The sequence below is a fragment of the Entelurus aequoreus genome, linkage group LG15 (genome assembly GCF_033978785.1).
Source record: "Entelurus aequoreus isolate RoL-2023_Sb linkage group LG15, RoL_Eaeq_v1.1, whole genome shotgun sequence".
In the NCBI taxonomy this organism is placed as follows: domain Eukaryota; kingdom Metazoa; phylum Chordata; class Actinopteri; order Syngnathiformes; family Syngnathidae; genus Entelurus; species Entelurus aequoreus.
This window is the reverse complement of record NC_084745.1, coordinates 34,284,355-34,301,120: the sequence shown is the minus strand read 5'-3', so window position 1 is coordinate 34,301,120 and position 16,766 is coordinate 34,284,355. Positions and strand designations below refer to the sequence as shown.

Genomic DNA, 16,766 nt, shown 5'->3' with positions numbered 1-16,766 from the left:
ACTAAGGGCAGCTGGAAAACACAGCAAAATGGATAATGTGGAGTTTAAAACTATACCATCCACATTATTTGCCAAAATGTTTATTTTGATTGTGCATTCATGTTCCGGCAAAGAGATACATTTTAGCCAACTGGGGACTGAGGGCAGCAAGAAAACGCAGCAAAGTGGAATAAACAGCTGCATCATCCTCATAATAAGCTACTGTAACATGTTTATTTTGAGCTATTTTAGTTATACTCAAATGTTATGGAAAATAGATAATTATATCCAAGTGGAGACTGAGGGCAGCTAGAAAACACAGCAAAGTGGACACTGTGGAGTACAAAACTGAATCATTCTCATGGTAAGCCAGCTTGTTTATTTTGGGCCATTTTAGCTATCCTCAAATGTTGTAGCAAATAGATACATCGTATTTAAGAAGAGACTGAGGGCAGCTAGATATTGCAATAAAGTGGAGACTGTGAAGTATAAAACTGCAACATTCTCATGGTTAGTCAAAGTGTTTATTTTGGACTATTTTAGCGGTCCTCAAATGTTGTAGCAAAAAGATACATTTTATTTTAAAAGAGACTGAGGGCAGCTGGGAAACGCAGAACAATGGATACCGTGGAGTCTCGTACTGCATCATTCACAGTGTAAGCTAACATGTTCATTTCGGGTTATCCGCAAATGTTACAACAATGACATACATTTTATCCAAGTGGAGACTGAGGGCAGTTTTATTGGTATCAGTGAAAAAAATGCTTCAATCTAAGGGGCTCCCACCTTTTTTGAGCCTTGCTCCTCTTCCACGCCGTCCCCGACCACGATGTAAACAACTTTCCTCCCGAATCTTTGAACGACTCTCTCGAAGCAGCTCTCCTTACCTGTAAGGGAAGCAAAGGATGAGTGAGACATTGAAGTGAAAGTGAAAGAAGGGAAAACAATAATGTACAACCACATGTAACAGTGAATATACAGGATATCCATGTAAATAAGAATGTATATTAGCCCTGTCACACAATTTGTGAAGGCAACTGTTTTTGATTATTATACTTTCTACAGATTGATGGATAACTTGCTTTGTAATTGTAAATCAAGATGACAAGAAAAATATTGAAGTATTTATTTTGAAAACCCCTCCCAAAAATGCTTGGAACTTAAGACAATATTAAAGTGTACAACATATGCAATTACATGTGCAACATTTTTTGGTAAAACTTATAGAACAAATATATTTAGCCAGAAAGTGCTTTTTTTATACCCAGCGTTTCGCAGGCCACATAGATGATGTGGCTGGCCACTTTAAAATGACATGGAGGTCCAGGTAAAACTGTTGTAGGGGACCACATATGACAATGTGATGGAGCACATAAAGTAATGTGGCAGGCCAGATTAGAATTACAAAATGGGCAAGGTTAAAATGATGTGGCGGTCCACAATTAAACGATGTGGTGGTCTACAATAAAATGATGTGGTGGTTTACAATAAAATGATGTGGTGGGCCACATAAAATGATGGGTCGGGCCACATTAGAAGTATGGGTTGGGCCTTTTTATAATGACGTAGCGGTCCACAATGAAATTATGTGGCGGAACACATTAAAATGACGTGGCGGGCCAAGGTAAAATGATATGGTGGACGTCATTCAATGATGTGGCAGACCACATAAAATGACGCTGCGGGCCACATTAGAAGGATGAGACAGTTCATTTTAAAATGAATTAGTGGCCCACAATAAAATGTTGTGGTGGGCAACATAAAATTAGGTGGTGGTCCAAAATAAAATTATTTGGTGGGCCACAATAAAATGATTTGGCGGACCACATGGAATGATGTGGCGGTCCAAAATAAAATGATTTGGCGGAATACATAAAATTATGTGGCGGTCCACAACAAAATGATTTGGTGAGCCACATAAAATTATGTGGTGGTCCAAAATAAAATTATGTAGTGGGCCACATAAAATGCTGTGGCGGACTATGTACATAAAATGATGGGGCGGACCAAAATAAAATGATTTGGTGAACCACATAAAATGTTGTGGCGGACTACATAAAATGATATGGTGGACAACATAAAATTATTTGGTGGTCCAAAATAAAATTATTTGGTGGTCCAAAATAAAATTATTTGTTGGGCCACATAAAATGTTGTGGCGGACTACATAAAACGATGTGGTGGACCACATAAAATGTTGTGGCAGACAACATAAAATGATATGGTGGACAACATAAAATTATTTGGTGGTCCACAATAAAATTATTTGGTGGACCACATAAAATGATGTGGTGGTCCACAATAAAATGATGTGGTGTTCCAAAATAAAATGACGCTGTGGGCCACATTAGAAGGATGAGACAGTTCATTTTAAAATGAATTAGTGGCCCACAATAAAATGATGTGGTGGGCAACATAAAATGAGGTGGTGGTCCAAAATAAAATGATTTGGTGGGCCACATAAAATGATTTGGCGGACCACATGGAATGATGTGGCGGTCCAAAATAAAATGATTTTGCGGAATACATAAAATTATGTGGCGGTCCACAATAAAATGATTTGGTGAGCCACATAATTTTATGTGGCTCACCAAATCAAATTATTTGTTGGGCCACATAAAATGTTGTGGCGGACTACATAAAACGATGTGGTGGACCACATAAAATGTTGTGGCAGACAACATAAAATGATGTGGTGGTCCACAATAAAATGATTTGGTGGACCACATAAAATGATGTGGTGGTCCAAAATAAAATGATGTGGTGTTCCAAAATAAAATGATGTGGCAGACAACATAAAATGATATGCCGGACTACATAAAATGATGTGGCGGTCCACAATAAAATGATTTGGTGGGCCACATAAAATGATGTAGTGGTCCAAAATAAAATTATGTAGTGGGCCACATAAAATGCTGTGGCAGACTACATAAAATGATATGGCGGACTATGTACATAAAATGATGGGGCGGTCCAAAATAAAATGATTTGGTGAACCACATAAAATGTTGTGGCGGACTACATAAAATGATATGGTGGACAACATAAAATTATTTGGTGGTCCAAAATAAAATTATTTGGTGGTCCAAACTAAAATTATTTGTTGGGCCACATAAAACGATATGGTGGACCACATAAAATGTTGTGGCAGACAACATAAAATGATATGGCAGACAACATAAAATGATATGGTGGACAACATAAAATTATTTGGTGGTCCACAATAAAATTATTTGGTGGACCACATAAAATGATGTGGTGGTCCACAATAAAATGATGTGGTGTTCCAAAATAAAATGACGGTGCGGGCCACATTAGAAGGATGAGACAGTTCATTTTAAAATGAATTAGTGGCCCACAATAAAATGATGTGGTGGGCAACATAAAATGAGGTGGTGGTCCAAAATAAAATTATTTGCTGGGCCACATAAAATGATTTGGCGGACCACATGGAATGATGTGGCAGTCCAAAATAAAATGATTTGGCGGAATACATAAAATTATGTGGCGGTCCACAATAAAATGATTTGGTGAGCCACATAATTTTATGTGGCTCACCAAATCAAATTATTTGTTGGGCCACATAAAATGTTGTGGCGGACTACATAAAACGATGTGGTGGACCACATAAAATGTTGTGGCAGACAACATAAAATGATATGGTGGACAACATAAAATTATTTGGTGGTCCACAATAAAATTATTTGGTGGACCACATAAAATGATGTGGTGGTCCAAAATAAAATGATGTGGTGTTCCAAAATAAAATGATGTGGCAGACAACATAAAATGATATGCCGGACTACATAAAATGATGTGGCGGTCCACAATAAAATGATTTGGTGGGCCACATAAAATGATGTAGTGGTCCAAAATAAAATTATGTAGTGGGCCACATAAAATGCTGTGGCAGACTACATAAAATGATATGGCGGACTATGTACATAAAATGATGGGGCGGTCCAAAATAAAATTATTTGTTGGGCCACATAAAATGTTGTGGCGGACTACATAAAACGATGTGGTGGACCACCTAAAATGTTGTGGCAGACAACATAAAATGATATGGTGGACAACATAAAATTATTTGGTGGTCCACAATAAAATTAGTTGGTGGACCACATAAAATGATGTGGTGGACTACATAATATATGGCGGACTACGTACATAAAATGATGGGGCGGTCCAAAATAAAATGATTTGGTGGACCACATAAAATGTTGTGGCAGACAACATAAAATGATTTGGTGGACCAAATAAAATGATGTGGCGGCCAGATTTGGTCCCAGGGCCTTGAGTTTGACATGTGGTGTCATGTTTTCAAATAGAGAAGAAGCTAATTAGCTGCAGAAGCCACATTGATCCTTTATGATGGGCCTGCAACTAATGCATGGGGTGCTGTTTATTCTGCATCTGAAACAGGAAGGATTTTGGGGGGTTTTCTTGCTGTGGAATGACACAAATGTCTCCAAGTGCTTTCATATGCAGAGAGGCCCAAGTAAAATTCCATCAATTACCCTAAAACTGCATCAGGAGATGACAGACAAGACAAATGTACCTATTTTGGTTGCGCTATAAATATTTTCGATAGGAAAGACGATGCCCAGCCCGTAGAGCAGGACCTTGGCCAGGGCGGGGATGAGCTGCGTGGTGGTGACCAGGATGTTCACACAATTCGACCTGCAGAAGAAGAGATGTCAGTGTTGTTGTTTGTGTTTTCTTCAGTGGCCGGTGAGTGTGGCTGTATTTATGCCGCATGCATGCGAAGTATGGCTACAATTTCCCGCAGTGGACTTTTACCTTGAGTGGATTAATGTTAGTGCTTTCAGTGCCAGTGTTAACCAGGAGTCCGTCAAGGCTTCAATTTCTGCTCGCAATTGCAACCAGGCTTCCCTCTTGGCCGGTCCCAGGAGACCTGAAACGTATAGAAAACATTGTTTGGCTTGGACCGGCCCTTTAAATACCAGCCAAATGTTCAAAGTGCCCACAAATCCAAACACTGAAGGACGCCTCTTTTTCGACTTATTGGGGGGGATTTACCTCCGACGTTATTTTTGTAGGTGGTGTAGATTTCTTTCACTCGTCTGTAACGGAACGCCAGCTTTCTCATCCAGTCCACTCCTCCCCTCACACCTGTGGCCAGGCAGAGGTTGGCGCTCGTCGCCGCCGCGTGGAAGCCGTCTGCGCCAAAGTTGTATGTACTGAGGGGAAAATTAGAAACACGGTCTGTCAGCGCCATCAGTCTTATAGTCCTCCTGCTTACACCAAGTCAGTTTTGTTGAAAATGTTAGGTGTTTATTTGTGAAATGCATCCAGTATAAGAGGCAAAATGTGTTCATTCGTTACGTGACATTAGTTTGAGGGAAACACTGTTGCATATATTGGCATTGAAAATGAAGTTCTGGGGAATATCAGCGTATCGGATATCGGTAAGAAAGCCAATATCAAGCATCTGCACAAGATGTATCAAATTAATAAAGATTGTTTGCCACCAAAACTAGCTTTTAAGTAACTTTTTAACACTGCCAGCTGTCATCTAAGATAAGTTGAGTACTGTACAATAAAACTAACATTTTAAAGACATCTGAACTGTCATCCAAAGAAGTTCATTACAGTGCAATACAACTACAATAAAGTAAAACAAATCCCCTTTGGAAGACATCTGAACTGTCACCTAGGGAGAATTTCATTTCTGTACAATAAAACTAAAAATAAAGTAAAACTGCTCACCTTCAGAAGACATCTGAATGTCATCTAAGAAGTTGGTGACTGTACAAAAAACTAAAATAAAGTTAAAAAAAATCACCTTTAGAAGACACCTGAACTGTCATCCAAGATAAATTTAAAACTCCACAATAAAACTAAAATAAATTAAAATTGCTCTCCTTTAGAAGACACCTGAACCGTCATCTAAGAAGTTGATGGCTGTACAATAAAAGTAAAACAAAGTAAAACTGACAACCTTTAGAAGACACCTAAACTGTTGTCTGAGATAATTTTATTACTGTACAATAAAACTAAAATACATTAAAATTGCTCACTTTTGGAAGACACCTGACACAAATTTAGGGTAAAAAATATGTTTTTTTTCTCGCCAAAAAGGTATTTTCTTCTCAATATGTTAGACTAAATGGTTTATTTTAAGTGCCGTAATATGTACTATAATATGCCAATATCACTGAAAATGTAAGTCAATTTTACTTGTTCCAAATTCCAAGTATTTTGCTTATTTTATAGATTATAGCAGGGGTCTCAAACCCGTTTTTATTTGGGGCCACATCGCAATTATGGCTGACTTCAGACGGCCGCTTGCAACGGTGAATATAAACATTAATGTATATTATTAGCCTGGTTACACAGTTTGCATTGGCAATTGTGTTTGATTACCATATTTTTTCTTACCAACAGATTGATGGATAACTTGCTTTGAAATCGTACGTCAGGGTGATAAGCAGATATCTAAGTATTAATTTTTCATAACCATAAACAAATGATTGGAATATATTTTAGCAAGATCAGACAATATTAAAGTTTGGAACATTTGCAGTTGCATGCAGTCCTTTTTTCTGTTGTCAAACACATACAGTAGAGCCATTATTTCCAGCCTTTCATCAGCCACAATAAAATGAAGTGGCGGACCATTGAGTTTGTGTACTGTAGCTTAGATTTTTTTTTTTTATAATCCATTATTACTTACGATAAGCAAATTGGTCTCATAGTAGGACAAAAAAATACTTTGTTTGCATAAAAAAACCTGATTTCTGACCTTAATTTTGTGTCAGGTATTTTAGTTTTATGTTAGCCATGTTTAAACATTTTCTACTCAAAAACTTGGGGCGCATATAGATTCATTAATTTTAAATTTTTCCAATATAATATAATTTTTACAAAAATTTAAAGTCAACCAGCATACAGTATGTTTTCAAAGGTGGAGCACTTTTAATTAATTTAAGTTTTATTGCTGAGAACACACTGTATGTTTATGCCTTTTTCTTCTCATATTTTACAAAATATAGCTCAGATTTTAGTATATAACTTACAAAATATGTTATTAAAAATTAACTTCATCATTGGTATTAAATATTGTTCGGATTTTAGTTTTGTGTTATGTAGTTTGTTTGTGCTAGCTGCTGCTTGGTAACATTCATTTCATAATGTAATATGATACAAAACATAGCCAGACCCTTTCCTGTGAAGTGGTAAGTTCAATTTCTGGTTCTATGATTATCATCGCAATTTTCCCAATGACAAAAAGATGCAAAAAAAGTTGTGGATGTGTATATAAAAAAAGTTTGGATTGTGTAACTGTAAACATGAAATTTACTTAATTGCAACTTTGTCACGCGTGTTGGAAATAAACCTCACCAGCAGTTTTTACCTTAGATCCTGACCGTTGTCATCCGACGAGACGTCGTCAATATGTACCTGGTCACATTCCTGCAATACATTAAAAAAATATACATTTTTAGTAGGACTTCCCCTACAAGCCACACCCGACTGAAGTAGCGCTCTATTTTAAAATTTGCCAAGGCTTCATTTTTGCGTGGAAGAAAATTGGCACTCCCGAGGACACATAAGTCATTTTTCACCAGAGAAAACACAGCCTGGCATTGCTTGGACGCCTTCATGTTGAAAGAACGTTCTGAATCAGCACATGCCGTAATTCTTCCCATGTGCCCTCCTCGCCAGCGCCGTATAAACAAAAACTAACCTCATCATCAGTCAGGATGGACTGAAAAGCAGCTGTCACTAGGGGGCGGTCTCGAGAGAACCGCAACTCTTAAGAGCATTCTTCAGGTTGAAGCGCATTGAAGTACAGTATGTAAAAATAGCAGACTGTAGGTATGAAAGGCCTTGGTTCTAATCGTCCAACATGTGTGCACGCTAGTCTTCCCTTCGGCTCTTCTTGGAAAGCTCCAGCGATTCTTCAGCTCCGCACTGATTCTGCCGGCACGCCGTAACAAAATCCAGACTTTCTGCTAAATGTAACCTAGGAGAAAAATTAAACCTGATGCTAACCGCCAATGAAATTATGACCTCTGATTGCTGCCTCGCCACACACCAGCACAGCCCCCGAGGCCAAGCAGCCAGCCGGCAAAGGAGAGCAAGCTGAACAATCTGCTATTAGTTTGACTTTTATAGCAAGATGGTGTGCTAGCTAGCGCCTCACATGACCAACTTCACATCTAACAACTACTTGTCTACAAGGTCAACAGACTATCAGTAACTGACATGGAGAAGGCGCAGGATGAAATAAACTCTGCTTCTTCCGACTCCTTTATAGACACATAGGATAGTGCGATTGTAAACATGTGATGTGCTTCAATATATTTTGTATTCAACTCTGCTTCTACCTACTTCTTTTTGTACATGTTGACTTGTGTCAGTGCAAACATGTGATGTGCTTCAATATACACTGAACAAAAATATAAACACAACACTTTTGTTTTTGCCCCCATTTTTCATGAATTGAACTCTAATATCTAAAACTTTTACTATATACACAAACGACGTATTCCACTCAAATATTGTTCACAATTCTGTCTAAATCTATGTTAGTGAGCATGACTTTTTTGCCAACATAATCCATCCCACCTCACAGGTGTGGCATATCAAGATGCTGATTAAACAGCGTGATTATTGCACAGGTGTGCTTCAGGCTGCCCACAATAAACGGTCGCTCTGAAATGTGCAGTTTTATCACACAGCACAATGCCACAGATGTCGCAAGTTTTGAGGGAGCGTGCAGTTGTCATGCTGACTGCAGGAATGTTTACCAGAGCTGTTGCCTGTGAATGTAATGTTCATTTCTCTACCATAAGTCATCTCCAAAGGCGCTTCAGAGAATTTGGCAGTACATTCAACCGGCCTCACAACCGCAGACCAGATGTAACCACACGTGGCCCATAGTGGGAGTGGGGTTAAGGTATGGGCAGGCGAACGCAAGTGCCATTTTTTACAATGGCATTTTGAATGCACAGAGATACCGTGACAAGATTGTTGTGCCATTCACCCAAAACCATCACCTCATGTTGCAGCTTGACAATGTACGGCCCCATGTTGCAAGGATCTGTACACAATTCCTGGAAGCTGAGAACATCCCAGTTCTTGCATGGCCAGCATACTCACCGGACATGTCACCCATTAAGTATGTTTGGGATGCTGTGGATTGGCGTATACAACAGTTTGTTCCAGTTCCTGCCAATATCCAGAAACTTCCCACAGCCATTGAAGAAGAGTGGACCAACATTCCACAGGCCACGATCAACAACCTGATCAACTCAACGCGAAGGAGATGTATTGCACTGCGTGAGGCAAATGGTGGTCACACCAGACACCGACTGCTTTTCTGACCCCTCCCCCAGACCCACAATACAGCAAAACTGCACATTTCAGAGTGGCCTTTTATCGTGGGCATTCTAAGGCACACCTGTGCAATAATCACACTGTTTAATCAGCGTCTTGATATGCCACACCTGTGAGGTGCGATGGATTATCTTGGCAAAGAAGAAATGCTCACTAACACAGGTTTAGACAAATTTGTGAACAATATTTGAGAGGAATAGGTCTTTTGTGTACATACTCAAAGTTTTAGATCTTTGAGTTCAACTCATGAAAAATGGGAGCAAAAACAAAAGTGTTGCATTTATATTTTTGTTCAGTACATCTTGTAATCCACTCTGCTTCTACCTACTCCTTTTCACACAGGCTAAATAGTACAAGTGTAAACATGTGATGTTCTTTAATATAACTTGTGTAAAACTCTCCTATCTTTTCCTTTTTGGACACGTTGAATAATGCAAATATAAACATGCAATGCAACTCAATTTAACTTGTGCTAAACTCTGCTTCTACCTACTTCTTTTCAGACATGTTTAATGGTGCAAGTGTAAACATGTAATCTATTTCAATACAACTTGTGTTTAACTCTGCTTCTACCGACAGTACTTCTTTTCAGACATGTCGAATTGTCTAAGTGTAAACATGCAATGTGCTTCAATGTAAGTTTGTTAAGCACATTTGAAAATGTTAATTATATTTACCATGAAATTAATAATGATACTTCTCTTGTTAGTTGTGCAATTGTAAAAATGTGGTGTGATTATCATACTGTGCTTTTTGAATGCTTCATTGATTCACCTGTTTAAAGTTATGTGAACAATATTCATTTTGCACATAATCCGGAAAGGAAAGGAAATAATTTCCTGCTGACTTTTCACACTTTTTAATTAAGTTCCATCCGGCTGATAGAACACCCAAACACTTCCTTGTTTAAGTCATCAATCTGAGCGCCTCTGCTGACGTTATTGCATTCCTTGCTAAAGCTAGAGCAAGGTAAGAGGAAGGGCTTTGGACCGTAAACCTTTTTTATTTTACTGGTTCTCCTCCGAACAAATTTTTCATCTCCCTGGATTTGTGGGGCGAAGGAAAGAGAGGGGGGTAAGGGGGTAGCGAGGTGAGGAGAAACTCAAACCAGCTGTTCTTTTAACAGAATTAAAATCTTGACCCCCACCAACCCCTGCTCTCATGCAGCCGTTCTCTCGCCAAGCCTCTCCCCGGGAAGATCCAAAGAGGAAAAGGCTTTGACCCCGTGACCCCTTTTCCCCTCTTCTATGGGGCTCCTTCTATCCGATAAGGTAGAGAAGTGGAAATGGAGGAGAGGAAACCCTAGTACTCACATGGAGTCTAGTGGTTCACAAGAAGGACTACCAAACGGGATACATATAAATATATTCTCGATTCAAATCGATTCTCGATTCAAAATCAATACTTTTTGATAACATTGGGTGCCAGCTCTATGATTAACTACATTCCTCCATAAAATAGATAATTATCTGTGATAAATGTCTATATTACTTAAAAGAAAACTGTTTATGTTTAATAAAATTCTTCACTAAACGTTTAATGAAGTCAAATACAATTACGGCAACAAGAGAAGTATCCCAACATTTCTCTTTTCTTACGTAAATCTGTACAGCAGCTATCTGCATCTACATCAACAATATGACTTGCCTGAGTCGCTAAACAGAACTGATTAAAAACATTTATTAAAAAGCTTTTTTTTTTTTTTTTTAATCGATTAACAATCATTACAAATACGATTCCTTTAAAAAACTTTTTTTTTGACACCACCATGTTTCTTTAGACTAGCACATTTGTAATACAATAGAAAACTTAATCATTATTATTATTACAATTGCATTCTCAATGTTTTATAACCAATAAACAAAGGAGCAATGACTTATGGGTAATTCGCCATGTTTTAAAACTAATCTTGCTTGAATTTTTACAAACAATTGCTTGTCAGTCCCTGAATTTCATGGTCAAACACACCTATGATAACAAGGACATTGGTCTGTGTAGGCAAATTGCAAGTTAATCCCACTTTTTAGGTCAAAAATTGAGGTTATATATATCAAAAAGTAGCACAGGCAACACTGTAGCGGTGCACGTCTTGCCGAAATGTCACACTTTAGAAGTAAAAAGAGTAGAAGAGTGAGCATAAAACTTCCAAAATAATAGTTAATGGTTTTACCAACAAGAGTTAAGTACGTCGTAAAGCCTCCATTTAGAGACCCCCTGCCACTTGTTGTAGAACAGGAATGTCACAATCATTCAGTAATTAGCCACTAATGAAGCAGACCTGATCAAAAGACAATTTGTCTGGCACTAATCTGAGTAATGTGTTTCATTCACTGATGAATCCTAGCATCAAATCTGTTAAGTCAGTCAGAATGATTCTTAGGCTTTTTAGATGTCTACAGTAAAATGAAAGAAAAGGTGAAAGGACCCATAGCATCCAGATGACCCAAATTTCACTATCAAGGTCACTATGTATTTTTTGCACATGAAAATGAATCTGGCAGTCATTTCTCATAATATCAATTAGTTTTTGGGGAATCGGTAGATAGCTAACTACTTGGAATGTTCCATGCCAGACCCGATAAGCTGCCCCCCTATTGGTGTGGAGCCCATTTTCCAGTAAAAGCAAAAAACAAATATAAAATAATAATTATGGGACTTCCCTGCTCTACCATCTTCTTTTTCATAGACAGCACAGTCCGTCTTTGCTCATGCTCTTTCAGCATTTTCTCAAGTATATTGAGGAAAACATGAGTAGAATAGGATGCAAAATTAATTTGAAATTCGTTTTTGAGCGCCTGCTGGGACTGCTTTATTTTTCGCAGTTTTTTCACAGGTTATGACTCAGTCTTTCTCCCTTAAAAGGTGCTCCCGAAATGTTTTTCTAGCCTGACTCCGACCAAAACCCTTCATCTTCAAAGTCAGCATCCATAAAACGATCGATGCAAAATACACTCCTATCGCTTGGTCCGTCCAAATTCGCAGGAATGAATTTGACTGGAGAGGTCATTACTTTCCTCATATTGCCATCATTTGGAAATATAGTATATGCAGGCTGACCCCTACATTAGTTGTATTGCTACAACCAGGCAGCCATATCTGTGTGAAAATAGCTTAAATTTGGGATGGTGTTGCTACCAAAACACATACTAAGTAAAAAGAAATTGCCTCCAGTGTGTGTGACATCAGCTGGCTCCCACATTTTGGAGCTAAAAGTGGGTGATTCAAAATGGTGAAATTTGTTAGAAAACAAGCCTACAATCACAACTGTATGTGTTTTGGAGGGGGGTGGGGGGATGTTACATGAAGAAATCATTTTTAGGTCCAGAACTACGGAATAAGTACCAATGTTGTCAGCAATAGAGGGGCCCTTCGATGCCCATAGTTACACATCCCTGCTGGGCCTAGCATAAACCTCTGCACCGCGCAAATGCAGGAGGTGGTCGTGAGTAATGTCGTACAGTAACCCCTTACGCATACTCATTAGGAGCCACTTCTGAAGGCCTCGTAAACACCACAGAATTAAGGATGGATGGGTGCTTGCAGGTTGAGGCCAGTTAAGTACAGTTGTATGCTGGAAGTTTTACTGACTGATAGCTTCAGTGAAATGTCGGCTGGACCCTGAAGGAGGTAATGCCTCCCTGGATTCAAATAAAAGTACCACATAAGCAGCCTCAACAATGGCGGACTTTCTCAGACCCTTTTGAACGTCTCTTTTCCATCCATGAACCCCCCCTTTCGCCAAGCGAGTCTCTCTAAAACCTACAATCACCGTTAACCTAGACCAGATGTTCCTACTGTACAATCGCTTGACTACTTTCTGCGAGCTCCTTTGCGCAACAATGCTGAGGAACGAGGAAAAAGCAAGTAATCCTTGAATGAATCGGTCCACCTCTTCTCCCATCTCTGGCACTCCGTCTTTCCACTCGTCTGCTCAAAACTTTTCAGCGGGGAGGAAGCTATCAGAGCCCTCTTTGTTCTCCTGGCATCTGTCATCAAGCAATCAAGCGATGACGGCCCGAGTCTTCCTGTCGAGAGTGTGGCGACTGCAGGAGCGCCGAGACCAAAGCGAAGGTTAATCACCAATGCGTGTCAACAAAACACTGAGCCTATTTGTCCTGTTTCCTGTCGTTATTCCCCCCCGATTTCCTAATAAATTCATGTCTAGCCTTTGTCCTCTTTCGATCAGTCAGGTGTGCGATAACACAGCCGTCATCGCAGGATTTCTCCAGCAGGCTAATGCCATGTGAAAAAGCCTCATCCATTGTTCGCAGCTCCTCAATGCCGACCGATAGAGGCTGCCATTTACCGCCCCGCTCGGTGACCCCCAGCATCTTTCCCCCCCACTCCGTTCCCACCGCAGGTATGGCGGGGAGGCGGTGATTATACCTTGGGGTCAAACACAGGATGTGGGTAACAAAGGGAGAGTTCTTCCAAGCTCCTTCATTCCGATCTGTGCTTGAACAGTTACGGAATTCAAACAATGAGGCCAAACAAAGTGTAGGGAAAGGGGGGGGTTTCAGGAAACAGCATTCTGCATTTTCTCCCACAACAAAACATGCACCAGGTGAGCTCCGTGCAGCAAAGTTGTCTTTTCCACGCACCCTCGACGCCTGCTGCTGCCTAAATAAACAGTGGTGGGACGTTGAGATGAGGGCGGTGGGCCGAGGTGGAGCCCCTTCAAACCGGGTTGTTTTGAAAACCCCACTTTGTCTCTGGAGTCTTTGCAGAGATTCAATTTCAAATTGTTGGCGTCATCGAGCCGAAGAAAGCCCAAAAATTACAACATGAAAAACTGCTGCATAGAAAATGTTGAACATTTAGAGATGTACTGTAACGATTACCGTTATAAATAAACTTTGATTATTTCTGACGGCTAGTATTCAAATTCTAATTATCGTAAAACCGCGACTTATTACCGCACTTGGAAGAAGCAGCTAGCACGCTAATCACTAGCTTAAATGCTAACATGAATACATTTTTGTATTTCTCCATTACAAACAACCCTGGTTTGCCTTTATCATTAAAGGGGTCCTATTGTGCAAAACCACTATTTCTTACCTGTTGGTGACAGTTTTGGTGTATTTGGGACCACAATAAGTCCCCAAAATGTAAAATCAAACCATGAAGGCATAGCAGAGATATCTATAAAACAATTATTTTTATCAGACTTTCTCAAAACGAGCCGTTTCTAATTTGAGACTTTAGTTACGTCAGTAGTTATCTCCATATATGTCAAGGTTTACCCAAAGACCTTTGCCTGAGTCAGCCATTTTCATCCAGTTGTAGTCCAAAGTTGGAGTCAATAAACTGTTTATTTTTTTCTTGTTGTGGGGCAGACTGGTTTGTACATGCACATGCATGCTGAAATCCTCTGCTATCGCGTTAAGTAGCGTACAGTTCTAACTTATATCTGTCAGTAGACTCCATATGGAAGCACTAAAAACTACAACATGGCTGAAGGGGAGAAGACGCATTTGAAGGAGGCTTGGTCTGGAAGAGGGCTTTGGCACGTAACTTAAGACCGTCCACAAAACGACGCATTCTGAAGTGACATTAAGAAAGTGGCTTGAAAATAAAAACATAAAACATAATCTATGCAACATTTTGACCAAAAAAACCCATCACATGTCTTGTAGACCACAAGGAAGTGTTTTAAATATAGAAACAAATTATAATCCAATCCATCCATTTTCTACCACTTATCCCTTTCAGGGTCACGGGGGATGCTGGAGCCTTATATGACACCTTAAATTAACACTCTTACAAAAAAAACGGAAGAAGATAAACATATTTAAACACACTAAAACATGTTTTGCTTTTACAATACAAAAAACTGGCAGCTCAGTCTCCAGAATTTTATTGTAAAATTTACGTTGATATTGCTATAAATTTAAAAAAACGTAACCCTGTTATTTTGCGTGAAAATTCTGGCAACTAAGCTGCCATTTATTTTACTGTTACATCTACGCTTGTAGTTTTTACAGTGAATAACATTGCTCTTAAAAATCCCAAAGTATATTCTGTTGTGTTGCTTATAAATTCATCTATTCGGAAAAAAACCTTGGTTAATAGCAGTTAAGAGCATCATACACAAATATAAATAAACGGAGTAGACATTGAAAGGGTAAAAGAAACTAGATTTTTGGGAGTAATAATAGCTGATAAAATGAACCGGAAATCTCATATACAAAATATACAACATAAGGTGGCAAGAAACATTTCAATAACGAACAAAGCAAAATATGTTCTAGACCAAAAATCACTTCATGTTCTCTACTGCTCGCTAGTGTTACCATATCTGAGTTATTGTGTAGAAATATGGGGAAACGACTACAAATGTGCGCTTCATTCATTAACCGTGTTACAAAAAAGTTCAATTAGACTGATACATAATGTTACATACAGAGAACATACAAACCCTGTATTTATTGAGTCAAAAATACTGACGTTCAATGATTTGGTAACATTGCAAACAGCTAAAACTATGTACAAAAGCAAACTATAACCTGTTACCCAAGAATGTACAACAATTCTTCTCAACTAAAGAGGAGAAATATAACCTCAGAGGAAAAACTAACTTAAAACATTTTTATGCTCGTACAACACTAAAAACCTTTAGCATATCTGTATGTGGAAATAAACTATGGAATGGATTAAAGAAGTTAAACAATGTACAGATATGATCCAGTTTAAGAGGTTGTTCCAAATGAATAGTGCTTACAAAGTACAAAGAAGAACAATTACTAGAAATACCTTCGACCTTATTGAAAATGGGATATTCTTCATCTCAGTATGTTTATCATGACTGACTTAATTATCAATTACAAGAACTGCTGCATTAATGACTCACTGATGTAATTGTGTTACAAAAAAGAAGACAGTAAATGAACGTATGTATTTGTAAACGCTTTGAAGTGGGAAAGGGGTAGGATTAAAAAAGCTTTGCTTCTTCCTACGGATATGATGTGAAGAGAAATTATATGAAATTGTGTGATGTATTATACTGTAAGTGTGTTCATGTTCAAAATAAACTAAAAAAAAGAAAGAAATAATAGCTTTCAGTGTGTCTAAAGGCACATTCAACATAGCATACAATTACATACCGTACCGTGTGTGCTATTATTTTTTTGACGCCGCATTGTTTCCCCTAAGAAATCTTCCATCAGATCCATAAAATTTGATACGCGCTTTTAGGGGGCTGGCAAAAGCATTTCTGTCAAATTTGAGTGAGATTGCTTGCAAAACATGACAATCATGAAGAAAAACCTATTTGTAGAGGGCACCTACGGTATAATTCATTGCAAATAAGTCAAATTTCGCCCACTGCGTCATTTTGTTGCTTCCCAAATGTAAGACATATTAATACTGACCTCTTTTAAGCCCACACAATTATTGATGGCATGTCTGCAAGGCTAACTAAT

General features: G+C 38.7%; 1 protein-coding gene across 5 annotated transcripts in view; it reads right to left on the bottom strand.

Moving 5' to 3' along the window:
* The window catches only part of eya1 (EYA transcriptional coactivator and phosphatase 1), a 139,913-nt gene that overhangs the window by 4,944 nt on the left and 118,203 nt on the right, over positions 1–16,766 (bottom strand). For all 5 annotated transcript variants that reach the window (XM_062021258.1, XM_062021257.1, XM_062021259.1 and 2 more), the window contains 5 exons: positions 7,358–7,416; positions 5,020–5,180; positions 4,780–4,894; positions 4,538–4,659; positions 766–866 (listed from right to left, as the gene is read on the bottom strand). In XM_062021258.1, coding sequence (XP_061877242.1) covers positions 766–866; positions 4,538–4,659; positions 4,780–4,894; positions 5,020–5,180; positions 7,358–7,416 — 558 coding nt within the window. The remainder of the gene's footprint in view (positions 1–765; positions 867–4,537; positions 4,660–4,779; positions 4,895–5,019; positions 5,181–7,357; positions 7,417–16,766) is intronic.